Genomic DNA, 16,658 nt, shown 5'->3' with positions numbered 1-16,658 from the left:
TCCCATGTAACAAGTAGCAATATAGTGTACGAGGTGGTATCAGAAAGTTTCGAGACTTGTTTGGTAACACGCCAACAGATAGTAGCACAAGGCTGCAGTCACAGGGAGCACCGACCTTCATAAGTCAGTGCACCAAAAGATATCATCCTCTGTACATCGGGAGCTGTGCAACTGGTGCTATTCTAACCACGTATGTTACCATGTCTGCGATTTCATCGTTGACAGCAAGTTAGAACAAAGAGCGAACGTGAAATTCTGTGTGAAACTGGGTAAATCTGCCACAGATGTTTGACATGATTCGGCAAGTTTATGGCTATGCTGCAACGAGTCATTCGAGGTGTTTTGAGTGGTGCACGTGCTTCAAGAGCCAAAGAACATCACTGGAAGACGATGAGAGATCAGGAAGACCTTCAACAAGCTGAACCCTTGAAAATGTCAAAACCATTCAGCAACTTGTGCATGAGGATTGTCGGAGAACACTCCACAACATTGCTGACATTGTCGGTGTGTCATACGGAACAGTCCAGGCAATCCTCACGTGTGATTTGAATATGTGCTGTGTTGCTGCCATGTTTGTCTCCAGGCTGCTGACCCACGTTGAAGTCTGCCAAGAACTCCGTCAGTGTGCCGTGGATGATTCGTCCTTCATGTCGAGGATCATTACCAGTGACGAAACTTGGGTGTACAGGTACGACCCTGAGACAAAGCAACAGTCTTCACAGTGAAAGAGCCCATTATCTCCACGACCAAAAAAGGTGAGGCAGGTCCGCAGCTCGACCAACTGCATGCTCATTGTCTTTTTCAACATTCGCAGCATTGTGCATTGAGAATTCGTCCCCAGGGGCCGGACCATCAATAGCGAGTTCTACTGCCAGGTTTTAAGGTGTCTGAGGGAGGACATTTGGAAAAAGCGACCGGATCTGTGGCACGCGAAAAACTGGATGCGCCACAACGACAATGCACCCTGTCACCGAACTCTCCTCACACATGAGTTTCTCTCCAGAAACAACATGATCTCACTTCTGCACCCATCCTACTCGCCAGATTTAGCTCCTGCGGACTTTGCCCTCTTCCCGAAGATGAAGATCCAGCTCTAAGGTCACCGTTTTGACACCATTGTGAAGATCCAGCGCGAATCACAGAAGACTTCCAGGACACATTCTAGAAGTGGCAGGAACACTGGGAACACTGTATTGCTATGCAAGGGGACTATTTTGAAGGTGATAGTGTGTAAAGGTAGATAAATAAAGTAATTTCTCATAAACAGAGCTAGTCTCGAAACTTTTTGATACCACCTCGTGTTTCCACCAACACTAGATTAGAGAGGTAGTAAGTATTTCACTGGTTTGGAAAGTATATTATGCTAGAAAGGAAATTATTATTATTATTAATTATTAATTGACTTAAGGAATTCACAATGTACAATAGAATATAAATTAAATTAAACTTTAATATATATTTTAATATTTCGCCAACGTCACGTTGCCATTTTCAAAGGAACTTACAATAAAGACACGTGCACGCAGGCACTACATACAGTAAATTAGGACGTAGCAGGAAGCTATCGTTTCTCCTAAAAGTCCTGATGGTGCCCCAAGAATACCTACATAGCAGGCTATGTAGGTATTCTTGACTATTGGACTGAAGGTCTCATGATGTATGTCTCCCAAATTCAGGGCAGTCTCATGCAACCAAATTTGTTGAGGTGGCTGAGGCTGATTCCATGAAAAGTCTTTCAAACTTGAACTTGCTACGGTGTATTATTGTGGCTTTCTTCCACCGTATTCTGTGGTGTGTATCCAGAGCATGGTCTGCAAGACCAGAGTGGCTATACTGGGTAAAACAGATGTAGTCCTTGTGTTCTGAAATTCTGATATTCGCTGTCCTGCCTGTTTGGCCAAAGTAGGACAGCTTACAGAATTTCAGAACACTTAATTTTAGAACACAACACAACACTACATCCGTTTTCACCAGTAGAGCCACTCTGCTCTTGCAGACCATGCTCTGGATACATGCAACAGAATACAGTGGAAGAAAGCCACAATAATACACCGTAGCAAGTTCAAGTTTGAAAGACTTTTCATGGAATCAGCCTCAGCCCTAAGAAACATGCCAAACCTCAACAAATTTGGTTGGATGATACTGCCCCAAATTTGGGAGACATACATCATGGGACCTTCAGCCCAATGGCAAGAATACCTACATAGCCTGCTAGGGGGAATCATCAGGACTTTTAGGAGAAACAATAGCTTCCTGCTATGTCCTCATTTACTGTATGTAGTGCCTGCGTGCACGTGTCTTTATTGTAAGTTCCTTTGAAAATGGCAATATAATGTTGCCGAAATATTGGAAATATATATTAAAGTTTAATTTAATTTATATTCTATTGTACTTTGTGAATTCCTTAAGTCAATTAATAATTATGTATAACCAACGTATAAGTTGGTTATACATAGTAGCAGTTGTATGCTAGAGATGGACTGCATCTTAACATGGAAGGACATAAGAGATTGAAGAAGTTATTGTTTTCTGAACAGGTTGAAGTTATTGGGCAGGGAAACTAATATTGAAAAGGTTGAGTGTAAGAGAGAGAAACTTTAGCACTGATTGTGTATTTATTGATCCTTATAGGCAGAATAAATTGCAGAAGAGAGGGGAAAAAAATCGGCATAGGACTACGGTAGTTAGTGACTTATATATCAGTTCTAAAGCCGGTACAAGATCTAGAGGGAATCTGCAATTTTTGTATACCAATGCTAGAAGCATTAGAAATAAGAGAGAAGAATTTTTGGCATTAGTCAGTGAAATCTCACCAAAAGTTGTAGGCATTAGTGAAACTTGGCTGTCAGCAGAAGATGTGGTCACTGGAATTGAATGTGATGGGTACAGTATTTTCAGGGAGGATAGAGAAGATAGAACAGGAGGAGGAGTACTGTTGATGATAGCTGATGTGTTGCAGCCAAAGAAAGTAGTATATCATGATGATAGACATGTGAATGAGAGTTCATTTGAGGCAGTCTGGTGGGAAATAGTGACCAACGCAACCAAATATACAGTTGGATGCTGCTATAGGCCAGGGAGTACAGGGGGAGATATTGAATTCATGCATCAGCAACTTAGTGCAATGAGTGAAGGCTTAGTGATTATTATGGGGGATTTTAATTATGGTGATATCAATTGGAAGGAGGAAATATCACGTAGCAAAAAGGAAATGGAGTTCATACATCTGCTACGAGATAATTACTTGAAACAGCACGTAACTGAAGGGACACGTGGTGTGAGAGTGTTGGACCTGGTTATTGGTTCAGAGGTTATATGCTTAAGTAAGGTGACCTCGTTACCTCTAGTTGGTGAAAGCAATCATGTGGTATTGACTTGGGAGGTTGCAAAATCTGTGGATTTTTCTATTAAGAAGGGGTATGTACGAAACTACAGGTTAGGCAATTATAACAAGCTTCGGAGTGAGCTTGCAGCCATCCCATGGCAGAACATATTGCAAGGGAAAGATGTTAGCAGTGCTTGGGATAAAATCAACGGGTATCTGAGGAAAGCAATATCAGATTGTGTCCCCATGGTCAGGAGGTCAAACAAGGCAGGCATTAGATGGATGAGCAGTAGTATCAAGCTTGAACTACAAAAAAAGAAAATGTTATGGAGAATTTACAAGGAGAAGGGCGATCAGGACACCCATGAGCAGAACAAGGCTCAAGCTAGGAAGGTTACCAGCATAGTAAGAAAAGCTAAATCAGATTATGAGAAGACCTTAGCCAAAGAGATCAAGGGTAATCCCAAAGAGTTCTTCCGCTATGTGGCAAGTAAGAGGAAGAATGACTTCGGAAGGATAACCTTAGTGGGTGCTGATGGTATTGAGGTGACAAAATCAGATGTAATAGTCGAGTTACTGAGTGATCACTTCTCAAAAGTCTATCACCCAAGTGAGGATATCTCTATACCTATAGCAATACCTAATGTGAGAATTGAAGCTAAAGAATCAGAGGTATTAAATATATTGCGAAACTTAAATGCAAACACTGCGGTAGGCTTAGATGGAATATCAGCTCGGGTGTTGCGTGAATGTGCAAATGAATTGTCAACCCCTCTTACCTGGATATTTAATTTAAGTTTGAACTCTGGTATGGTCCCTAGGGAGTGGAAGTTAGGCAAAGTGGTTCCTTTGCATAAGGGTGGCTCTAAAACTGCAGTATTGAATTACAGACCAATCACCATCTCAGGAGTAGTGGTAAAAGTATTGGAAAAGTTGGTTAAAGACAAAATTCAAGAATGGGTGGATCAGGATATGATACTCTATAGAGGCCAACATGGTTTTGTTAAAGGTAGATCCTGCCTCAGCAATCTATTAACTATCCATAATAGAATAACATCAGAGTTGGACAAAGGAACTGGCTACACAGTGGTACTTCTGGATTTTGCTAAGGCTTTTGACAGGATACCCCATAGAACACTGTTACGCAAATTGGAGCAGATGGGAATGGATATTAAATTGGTGATATGGATAGGAGAATGGCTCAGGGAGAGATACCATAAGGTGGTGTATGGAGGAGCCGAGTCCAGAATGAGGCAGGTGACTAGTGGTGTGCCTCAGGGCTCTGTGCTTGGGCCAATGTTGTTTAATTTGTATATAAATGATATAGGAAACGGCTTAAAGGGAGATATTCAGTTGTTTGCTGATGATGCAAAGTTGTGTAGTGCAATAAAAAATCAAGCTGATGTTGAAAGTTTGCAGGAGGATTTAAATAAGCTGGTAAAATGGGCAAAAGAAAATGGATGTCAGTTCAATGTGGAAAAGTGTAAAGTCTTGCATTTTGGGATTAAAAGATTACCAGCTGTGTACTACATCGATAGAAAGGTACTCCAAGAGATTGATGAGGCTAGGGACTTAGGGGTATTGGTAGATAAGGAGATGAAGTTCAGAGGACACATTGCTAAGGTGTCCAAGATTGCACATAGGATTACTTGGTTGTTGAGGAACACACTGACATCCAGAGATAAAGAGGTTATTATTCCCCTTTATAAAGCATTGATACTTCCACATTTGGATTACTGTGCTCAGGTCTGGTCACCTGGATTCCTTGGAGATGAGGAGGCTGTGGAGAGGGTTCAGAGAAGAGTGACCAAGTTGGTGAGTGATATAAAAAATGCTCCCTACATTGATAGATTGAGAGCTTGTGGATTGCAGAGATTGGTTGATAGGCGAAGAAGAGGGGATATGATAGAAACATTCAAATTACTAAAAGGTTTTTATAGGATTGATGCAGGGGAAATGTTTCAGCTGTGTGATAGTGATGGAAGAACAAGAGGTCATCTCTGGAAATTAAAGAAGAGTGTGGTTAACAAAGGTGTCAGAACAAGGTTTTTTGCCTGGAGGGTGGTGAATGAGTGGAATTCATTGCCTGACTTTGTTGTGAGCTCTTCATCTGTAAATGAATTCAAGAAGAGATATGACAGATATTGTTTTGCTAGCTTGGGTCTCCCGCGATGAGTCTACTGACTCCATGGAGATACCCGTAATAATAATAATAATAATAAATAATAATAATAATAATAATAATAAGCCTTTCTACAAGAATTATTATTGTTATTATTATTATCAGAGACCTCCAGGGAGTAATTAGGAGAGGTCATGTCCTCTGTGTATTTCTAGTTATTCAAGTAAAATACATATTATATTAATTATTTATAAATATTTTATTTTAATGTATATTTCCATGATTTTCACAATGGACTCGTGTTCTTTGTCATGACTGCAGGTCGCAAAGATGCCATTTCTTTCCTAATGACTTTAATATAGGATCCTCCCATCTCCTAAGTGATCTACCAAGTTTTTTATTTTTATGTATCTTGGATACCAGTCTGTTATTCTTGAAGCCCATCTAATGTCTTTCATACATGCTGTATGTCCTGCACATCTTTTTTTGTTGTTATAGATAGTTTCTACCACATCTTTGAATCCAGATATTTTCCTTATTTCAATAAGTTTTTATGTGATCAATTTGCTTATATTACAGACTCTCTTCTTTCTTTTGACTTTCAGTTGATTAACAACTGAAACCATGCCTTGTTCTTGCTTTTTTATTGTGTTCAGTGTCTTGCTGTCGTAGATTACTGCTGATAGAATAATACTGTTAATAAGGTTTGATCTTATTTTGATATCTATTTCTTGGTATATTATAGTGTCTTTTTTTTGGTTAAAAAATTCTGTGCAGCCATTTTACATCTGTTTATTTCACCTGATATATCACTGTTCATTCTGATTGTTTGTCCTAAATAAATGTGGCTCTCCACTCTGTCTATAACTTTATTTTGCAATTAGATTAGGTCATGACAATATTTATTTTTTCATCCACTTTGTCTTGTCAAGGAGGATTTGTAATCCTGCCATTCTACAGTGCAAATCTATTTCATTCAACATTATTTCTAGTTCAGATGGATGATGAGATGTCAAAATAACATCAGCAAACAGGGATATTTTAAGATTCTCTCTGTCTATATTGAAACCTCCATCCATGTTTGTGTTTTGAGAATGTAAAGAGATTGAGAGAGATCACATCTCCTAGTCTTACTCTCCTGAGAGGTATTTAAAGGTATTTATTAAAACCAGTAATCTGGGTTTTGCTGCCTGTCTATATGTTTTGAATTAACTTGATACATGGTTGTTCAATAATACCTTGATATTTTAGTTCCTGGAAAAGTACATTATATTCTACTGTGTCAAATGATTCTTTGAAATCAATAAAATCAGACAAATTGGAAGATAATATTCTTATCATTTTTCAGTTAGTTGGTTTAGTGTATGTATATGATCGATTGTGGAGAATTCTTTCTTAAATCCTACTTGCTGTTTTCTGCTATTTTCATATAGCATTTTTTTTTCATTATTATTATTATTCTATTTAGTATGGTTCTTGTGAATATTTTATAGAGGTGGGACAGGAGACATATTGGTCTACAGTTGTCAATATTCTCTTTTTCTCATTTGTTAGGGATGAGGATGGTTTTAGATGATTTCATTCCCTCAGGTATTCTACCTTCATTCAGGTACCAAGTGAACTTTGCTGCTAGAGCTTTATTAAGAATATTTCCTCCTGCCTTCATATCTTCTATTCTTGTTTCATCTGTCCCTGGTGCTCTGTCTATCTTCATCTGATTGACTGCATATTCTACCTCTTCTAGCAGTATTTTTGTGCTTTTTTTATACTCTGTTAACTTTATTGGAGTGATATTTTGTATGCATGAGTAGAACTTACTGTAGTAATTCTGGATGATTTTTGCCATTTCTCTTCTGTTTGGTAGACTAGTATTATTGTTTGTTTCATCCTTAATTCTTGAGAGAGAACATGAAAGAATTATTGGAAGTAGCAAAAGAAAAGAGTGAATAGTGAGTCTGTTGCCACGGTATGACAGGGTAGAGCTGAGAAAGAGGGCTAAAATAGCAAATGACTCGAAGCATAGGTTATGCAGGAGGAGTGGTGTGGAGTTTGTGGAGTGACTTTGATGGGCAAAAGGACTTATACAAGAAGGATGGTTTGCATCTGAATGGATTTGGTGTGTGGAGACTGGAAAAAGTGTAGTTGAATGAAGTGAAAGTGGATATGCAGAATCAGGGAAACTAGAGCTTTTGGGGGGGGATAAGCTGTTGAGGGGATAAGCATCAGTGAGACAGTTGAGTGTAAAAATGTGTATAATATGTCTAAGTTTGTACCACTGGTAACAAAGCATAGAATAGGAGAGGAGTGTTATTGATGATAACTGATGAACTGCAACCAAAGAGAGTAGAAGTTCGACTGCAGGCCAGTGAAAATAGTTATGAGGCTAGCAGAACACTATACAGTTGGATGCTGCTATATACCAGGGAATGGAAAAGATGATGGAGATAGTATGCATCAGCAAATAGACTCAGTGAGTGGAGGACTGGTAATTATTATGGGGGATTTCAACTATGGAAACAAACTGAAAGGAGGAGAGGACACATAGGAGGAAGAAAATGGATTTTATGCCGTTATTAAGGAATAATTACTTGAGACAACATGTAATGGAATATACTAGGGGTTTAAAAGTGCTCGATCTAGTAATTGCATCTGAGAATTTGTCTATAATGAATATGACCACATTGCCACCAATTGGTGAGAGTGATCATATGGGCTTGACCTGGGAGGTGACCAAATGTGTGGAATTTTCAGTTAAGATAGGGTATATGTGGAATTACAGTTTGAATTATGTTAGTATGACAAGCTTAGGAGATTGCTTGTAATCGGTGCCATGGCATGTAAAACTGCAAGGGCTGGATGTTGATAGTGCATGGGAAGTGGTAAAGGAGTGTTTGAGAGGGATAATGGCAAACTGCATACTTAGAGTCGAGAGTAAATCAAGTAGGAGTTAAATGGATGAATACCATCAAGCTGGAGCTGCAGAAAAAGAAACAACTGTGGAAGGAATTTAAGGAGAAAGGTGATCTGTAGGCACATGAGCAGCTTCTTGCACTTCTAAACCTCGAACCTTCCCCATCCCTATAATATTAAAACCTACTTCTTCAGAATAAAATACCCCAATGAAGTGTTCATTGAACAACTCCACTATGTCCTTTCTATCAGTCACTCTACTCCTATGTTTATCCAGTAATGTCATTCCTCCTCCTACTGACCACATAAAAGAATTCCTTAGGATTTTCTTTGGATCTCATGCCAATCTTTTCTCATATTCCAGTTCTGCCTTCATTAATAGATTAGTTACTTTCTTGGCCTGAGTCTTATATTCTTCATGCATCATCTTTCCACCCCTCTCCTTATATTTCTTCCATAAAATGTTTTTCAACTGAAATTCCCATTTGTTATTGTTTGTCATCCACTTTACACCAAATTGTGTTCTCTTTTTCATTGGACGTATACAACTTGCCATTGTTGCTAATAAATATTCCTTCACAAGTTCCCAAACACTGATGATATCTCACCCTTCCAATACCTCCATCCATGGAACTACTCCAAGTGGATTTTTAAGATTATTATAATCACCTGACTTATAATTCCACATAAATTCCTTTCTCTTTGATACTTCTGCATGTCTATTCATCTTCCAAGTCAAAACGACATCACTCTCTCTCTCTCTCTCTCTCTCTCTCCGGCTATGTGCTGGAGAGAGAGAGAGTGATGTATTCAATCTCAATTATAATCAGATTTTCCGATGCTATGACCAAATTCAAAACTCTCGAAACTCATGTTCCTTCTACTACATGTTACATAAAATGTTAGTCCCTCAAGAATTCTAGAAATTTTATTGCCTTTTTCCTCCTCTTGTAGTTAAAATCTCTAATGCCATATGTTTTTAAAACCGCTGGTGCCATCTATTGTACTCCAAATCCTACATTCTCAGAGGACACAACCCATCACTTATCATAAGCAGTACTCCACCATCACATTTGCTTTGCCTATCCTGCCAAAAAATGCTATACCCTGCTACTTCTATTCCTGTCAGTATATCATCTACCATGTCTCAGGGATCCCAATAACCTTTGGACCAGCTGATGCTATTAGTGCCACCAATTCATCTCCTTTATTCCAGATACTCCTGGCATTAGTAAGAAGAATCAAGGCATTGTCACTGTTTCTATACCTATCATTATCCCATCCAGACACGACTGGATTCAGCATTATGTGATATATAATTTCATAAGAGACACCTCTGCTACCATCTACCCTGATAATTCCAGTTTCTCTGCATTGACACACTGATTTATTCAGAGAACAACATTCTTTAGAGATGCCTATGTCCTTCCTCATTCAAATGCAAGCTGTCTCTTACATACAGTTCTTTTTTTGTTGTCAAATGCCCTCCAAGCATCCACATAATCCAAGCCTCTGTTTCAACACATTCTAGCTATCATACTATTCCTTATTAATGCTTTTCTCTGCAGCTCTGCATTATCATACCTGGTCAACACACTTGCTATCTTCCCTCTTCCATATAGCCTGAAGCATGAACCTCAGATCTCTTGCCACCTGATTCACACTGCCTCTGAAATCATTTGTGCCCACCATTACAATCATATCATCCACTCTTTCATCTTGCTTAATTGCCATAGTCATACTATATATCATTTCTCCATGCACTCATCTGGCATTCTATTTTGCACATCATGGATCATCAAGTCTTCAAAATCATTGATGAATCAGCTTCAGTCAGCTATTGTGCAGTGATCAGCACTCATACATCAGAATTAAAACATTGCATGACAAAAAACCCAACTGACTCGCAGTACCTTAAATGAATTTTTTGGAGACAAAATATAGATACAGAATTTGGACCATAACTAAAAAGTCAACCTTACAGAAGAATAATCTAACTTTTCATTGTAAAAAAAAAGTAGGCATTAATATCTGAAAAGTTAATGATGATTAGGACTTGCAACAAGAAATATATGACAGCACTAGAACAAGTACTTGCAATTGCCTGGAGACAGCAGCATACTATAAGAAATTTATTATTATTATTGTTATACAGGTATTTCCATTTAGTCAGATTATTCATCATGGGAGATCCACACTCATTAATACACACAATATGACCTCTCTTTAAACTCATTCGATGTCAGGTCACTCACAACTACTTCTGGTAATCCATTCTACTCATTCATCACTCTCCAAGCAAAAAATCTATTATGCACACCCTTACTAACCACATTCTTACACAACTTACAGGGGTGACCTCTATTTCTCTGTATCTGTCATATATTGAAAAATTCTTCTGTCATATTATAAATTATCCACACGTAAACACAAGGAAAAGTATTATTTATTAAATATACTGCCAAATATTTCAGTTTGAAATGAACCAACTATTGTCAGTGGCTTAAACAACAGTTTTTTACAAGGTCGAATGCAAACACTTGATTTATTCAAAATAGTACTGGTATATTTAATAAATAATACTTGTGTTTACATGTAGATAATTTATAATACTATGGCACAAGTTTCCCTCAAAACTAGAATTCAATTCTTCTGTCATATATTAAAACATTTCTTTTGTGTCAATCTTATAGAACTCCTTTAGTAACTTATGAGTTTCTATCATGTCACCTCTTGTCTGCCTATTAACTAAACTTTGTGACCCATCATTCTATCCTCGTAGAGAATATTCATAGACCTGTCACCAGCTTGGTTACTCATCTGTGGATCTTCACCTCCAAGTCTGTGCATAATGAAGATGTGGCTGAATCATAGCCACATATTATCAAGAGGAATAATAACTTTCCTTATTTTTACTTGTTAGTGGGTTTTTCAACATCCAGGTAATCATTTGAACTATTTTGTTTTGCAAAAGTTTTTCAATATGTCCTCTGAACTTCACCTCTCTGTCCTCCATTATCTCCAAATCTCTAGCGTAGTCGATTTCCTTCAATCCAATACAATCAATAATACAGAATATGTAATATTTTTATTTAAATTACAAGAAACCTGCAGAAATTATAATATGATTATAAGTTCAAGTAAAACAAAGATAATGAAAATTGGAAGACATCAAGAAGATATACAAATAACGCTATGTGTCATGAGTGAAGGTAGTGGTAGAGTTGAGTTGTGCTAAAAAAAGTGTTTTTAATCAGTGTATAGTGTGGCTTTTTATTGCAAATTGTGCTGCATTTTTTCAGTTTGGATACAAGTGTCCTTGAGTAATGTTGTTGGAATTTTTTGTTGTTCATATTGTGTTGCTACTTGTTTGTTCATACTCTTCTGAAAATGCTGTCCATAAAGAAATGGACATTGATGGCATGTAAGGCTTCAGTACCAAGGTCTGGCTCTGCCTTGGATTTTTCCCAATGGATGCATTGCAAAAATTGCTATATGTATGCAATGAAAAATATGAAAGATTTGTGGACTGTTTGCGTAACCATTAACTTATGTGAAAAGTGTCTTGATAACTTAGAGTGATTAGAAATGGGAGCAAGTGTTGGGACCATAGTAGAAGATTATGTGAAAATGAAAAGCGAAATGAAGAGGATATTAAACATCTAAAGAAAAGATTGGCTGATGATAATAAGAAAGTTAGTATTACGGAGAAAGAGTCAAAGGATAGTCATATATCATTGTATGGGGACTCAATCATTAGAGGTGCGATGACTAATAAAGTGCACAAAACATGCTTTCCTGGTGGAATAATGAAGCAAATAACTGATGCGTTGCAGAAAATGAAAGACCAGGTGTCAAAATTAGTGGTAGTTGTGTGTGTGGGGGGAAATGTTGATAGAGACTTGAGGAAGTTATTGCAGCAGATAAAGAAGAATAGTATAATTGAAAAAGTCATAGGCATGTTGTCTAGATATGACAACAGTGAATTGAGAATTAAAGATACCAAGAAATTATTTACTTGGTTTAATCTTTTATCCAAGTGTAAGCAAACAAAGTTTGTGCCTGAAATATACTCAGGACAGGGCAACTCTTATAAAGAAGTTGATGACTTTGTATCACTTGCATTAGTATCCCATAATGCAAAACACATATCCTTATGGGTATGCATTATGGAAAGGGATCATTACCCCAGAAACATTCAGTAGGGAAATACCTTTGTAATTCTCGCATTCACTTTTATTTCCCTTTTTATAGCAAAACTGAGAGCTCTACTTTAATCATCTGGAATTTGACCGTCTGACTGGGTCTGCATAGTGACCCCTTCCCATAATGCATAGCATTATACATACCCATGAGGATATGTGCTTTGCATTATGGGATACTAAGGCAAGTGATGGTGAAGCCATTAGCTTCTATACGAGTTGTCCTGTCCTGATTATATTTCAGGGGCAAACTTTGTTTGCTTACACTGGATAAAGGATTAAACCATGTATATAATTTCTTGGTATCTTTAATTTATAGTATAACCAAGTGAATTGAGAAGCAGGGATAATGAATAGTAAGATGGCCGAATTGTGTGAGGCAAAGGGGATTCAATTTGTAAATCTGTGGAGTGAATTTGAAAGAAAGTTGGAATCGTTTAAACGTGATGGATTGCATTTGAATGAATTTGGTGTTAGCATTTAAAGGGCTATTGTTTTCTGAGAAGGCACAGAGTCAAGAAGTTAATGTAATAAGTGATCACAGTCTACTTGTAAAACAGGACAACACAATTAAATGGATTGTACGACAGGAGGAAGATGGATATGAGGTTGAATATGTGGTTCTAACAGCAGCAGCACAAGGTGATGGAATCCATAAAGGTGAGGATGAGACAGGTAGGAATGGAAACCAGGGAAACAGGAGTGGTCAGACTGAAGCGAGAGGTGTGGTATAGCAGCTAGAATAGAGAACGTTGGTGTTGGTAGAATGACCTCAAGGACATGGGGATTGTTATTTTGTACATAAATGTAAGGAGTATTTGAAACAAGAGAGCTGTGTTTGTTGCATTGATTGAGTCAGTATGCTCAGAGATAATGGGAATAAGTGAAACTTGATTGTCTGAGCAGGATGTGATGTCAGGAATAGAAATAGAAGGATATATAATTTTTCAGAAGGATAGAAATATTAAGAGGAGGGGGGGGTGCTGTTAATGATTGCAGAGGAATTGTGTCCACAAAGCATGAAAGTTGATGGTACGTTCACAGATTTTGAATCTGTGTGGTGTGAAGTTGAAATAAACAGGATAGGATACTGTTATAGGTCATGGAATGCAGAGAATATTGATTGTGAAATGTTTAGGCAAATTAGTTTTGCATGTAAAAGAAGGTGATCCTGATGGGAGGCTTTAATTGTAAGGAATACAAAATGGAAGGAGCAGATAGTGTATGGGAACAAGGAAAGTGAGTTTATTGAATTTCTGAGAGATAAATATCTTAAGGAGCATGTGACTAAAGCAACTAGAAGCTTTAATGTTTTGGATTTGGTGATAACTTCACATGACATAGTTATTAATGAGGTGTCGATACTGCTGCCGGTTGGTGAGAGTGATCGCAAGGTGCTTATTTGGGAAGTGATGAAACAAGAAAAGGTTAATGCCAAAAATGAATATATGTGGAAGTATAAAGCAGGTGATGATAGGAAGCTCTGTAGTCAGTTAGCTTCCATATGTTGGGTAGATGAACTGAGACTGAGTGGAAAAGATGTTAACAATGCATAGAAACTAACAAGAGTATCTGACAAAAGCAATGCATAACTGCATACCAAGGATTAAGCGAGTAAATAGAGCAGGAGTGAAATGGAAACAAGCAAGTGAAACAAGCAAGCTGTGCTGGAAAAGAAAATGCTATTGATGAGTTACAAGACAGTTGGTGGTGATCGAATTCATGAAGAGTATAAAATATAGGCTAGAAAAGTGATGAGTATGGTAAAGAAAGAAAAGGTACAGTATGAGAAGAGATTAGCTGGTCAGGCCAAGGTTAACTCAAGGGAATTTTTCCACTATATGGCAAGCAAGAGAAATAATAATTATGGCAGGTTGACATTGGTGGATAGTCATGGCAGCAGAATAACAATTGCAAAGGATATAGTGGAATTATTGAACGAGCACTATCAGTGTATACCATACTGGCGTAAATGATGCGGTGCAATATATAGAAGGGAGGCAAAAAAAAAATATTCTTCTTTTCCATCCTCAAGACGGGAAAGAAGAAAAAGAATATTTTTGTCCCAAAGTGCATACATTTTACAACATTACATTGATTATCCTTTGCCAATGCCAATTTATGTAAATCATCTTGCAGGATATCTACATCATCTTTATGAACTGTTGCTTCAAAACTCCTAAGTTTTGAATCATCAGCAAACAACTGAATATCTCCTCTTAAATTATTCTCTAAGAGTAGTGGCCTTGAGGCATTCCATTAATCACTCTCATTCTCCTAGATTCCACTCCACCATATACGACTCTCTGGTGTCTGTCACTTAACCCCCCCCCCCTCCCCCATTCATGCCACCAGCTTTATATCCATTCCTATTTGCTCCAACATTTATGTAGTAGGAAAGGAAATTTTCTGTAGTTTGTCGAAAGCTTTTGCAAAGTACAGCAGTATAAAGGTATAGCCATTTTTCTTATCTAATTCTGTTATCAACTCTATTATAAAATGTCAGTAAATTACTGTAGGACCTACCTTTTGCGAAACTGCTCCCTGTAGAGTATCATATTCCTATCCACCTATTCCTGAATTTTGCTTCAAACCAACTTTTCAGATACTTTGAACCACCACCACTACTGAGATACTAACTAGTCTGTAATTTGCTACTTCTGTGAGCCACCTTGATGTAATGAAATTATCTTGCCCTCTTTCTATTCCCTTTAAACCTTGTCAGATTTGAGATTAGATCAAGCTGTTTTTGTCAGAGGCACCATCAGTTCTCTTGCACATTCTTGTAATACTTCTGCCAACATGCTACCTGGTCCCACTGCTGATATTTTTCCATATGATGAGTACCTCCGATTTGTCTATCTCAACTCTCACATCAGCAACTACCAAATCTCCACCTGGATGGTACATTCTTACAAAGTAAACTTAACTATTCCTTCTGTTTTTGTCACATTCCTACTATCAGTATTGATTAAAGTTATCCTTCCTTTCAAAAAAGTTATTCTTTCTTTCACTACATAGCAAAAAACACTTTTGGGTTTAAGTTAGCCTGCTTTGCTAATAATCTCTCTTAATCTGATTTAGCCATTGTTACCATACTAGTCACTCTTCTTGCTTGCACTTTGTACTGATTACCTTTTTTCTTTATATTTCTTCCACAATTTTTTCATTCTTTTCCCTTGACTTGTTTTGTTTCATATCTATTAACCTGTCTGAGCTGTTTTAAATGCCAGCAGTGAATATACAACAGAAAAATGGATATAATTTTCTAAGATTGCTTTACCTACCTATCAGTAGATTATGATCCCACTTTTGATCTCAGATCAAAAAATTGAAATGGATACTCAAAAAAGAAAAAAAAAATTCTTCCTGGCCTCCTGAAATTACAAACTTTCCCGTTCTACCCCCCACCCCCCCAAAAAAACACTTATAATAAATACCACTGATACCCACTGCTATAAACTATCCAAACAGCAAAATCTCTTTATGTGGAGGCTCCATATACCACTGTATATATATGTAGCATATATAGTGATATATATGACCACAAGTCTTTGAGCTGACACTAAGAGATTGTGTTCACTCATACTTGAAACATTCACATCCTTCTTCTTTAATTATTATGCACTTCTACTTGATTATAATAATTATAGTTTTAGTTGTAGTTTGTACTGGAGATGATAAAAAACTTAGACAAAAAACTGGAAATTTTAGATTTAATACAACTTTATTTCCTAGTCTGTTTACTTCCTTTTTGATTTCTCTTTCATTATCATGCCAATCCTTTGATCCTTTTAAATATGAAACTTTATAATTCCTTCTTTGAGAGCTCTTGATACCTGCTTAATTCCTGCCCTATTTTATTCTCCAATTTGTTAATTTAGATTTTTTTTTCAGGTATTCCAATGACCAAGGTCAATCAGGTAAGCAATTTTGTGTTTTAGTATATCAAATCAACAAGTTTTTTTCTGTTTCTTTTTTTAAACTATGTCTTTTTTGTATGATATACCACACATGACATTAATGACAGTTTAGTTTCTATACTATGTTGATGTTTTCTGCTATTACTAAAAAGAAAAAAAAAAAAAATCAGCTAACG

The 16,658-nt window shown here is 37.2% G+C and overlaps 1 protein-coding gene across 13 annotated transcripts in view; it reads left to right on the top strand.

The window, feature by feature from the left end:
- Positions 1 to 16,658, top strand: part of LOC150093662 (uncharacterized) — a 442,983-nt gene that overhangs the window by 381,624 nt on the left and 44,701 nt on the right. For all 13 annotated transcript variants that reach the window (XR_016550305.1, XR_016550303.1, XR_016550304.1 and 10 more), the window contains one exon: positions 16,457 to 16,482. Coding sequence is in view for 9 of the 13 variants with exons in the window: in XM_090412731.1 (XP_090268857.1) it covers positions 16,457 to 16,482 (26 nt within the window). In the remaining 4 variants the exon portion in view is untranslated. The remainder of the gene's footprint in view (positions 1 to 16,456; positions 16,483 to 16,658) is intronic.

The sequence above is a fragment of the Typopeltis vanoorti genome, chromosome 23 (assembly GCF_054136105.1).
Source record: "Typopeltis vanoorti isolate ZY-2024b chromosome 23, IOZ_Tvanoo_1.0, whole genome shotgun sequence".
NCBI lineage: Eukaryota > Metazoa > Arthropoda > Arachnida > Uropygi > Thelyphonidae > Typopeltis > Typopeltis vanoorti.
Note: the sequence above shows the minus strand (reverse complement) of the source record. Positions and strands in the feature narration are given on the sequence as shown.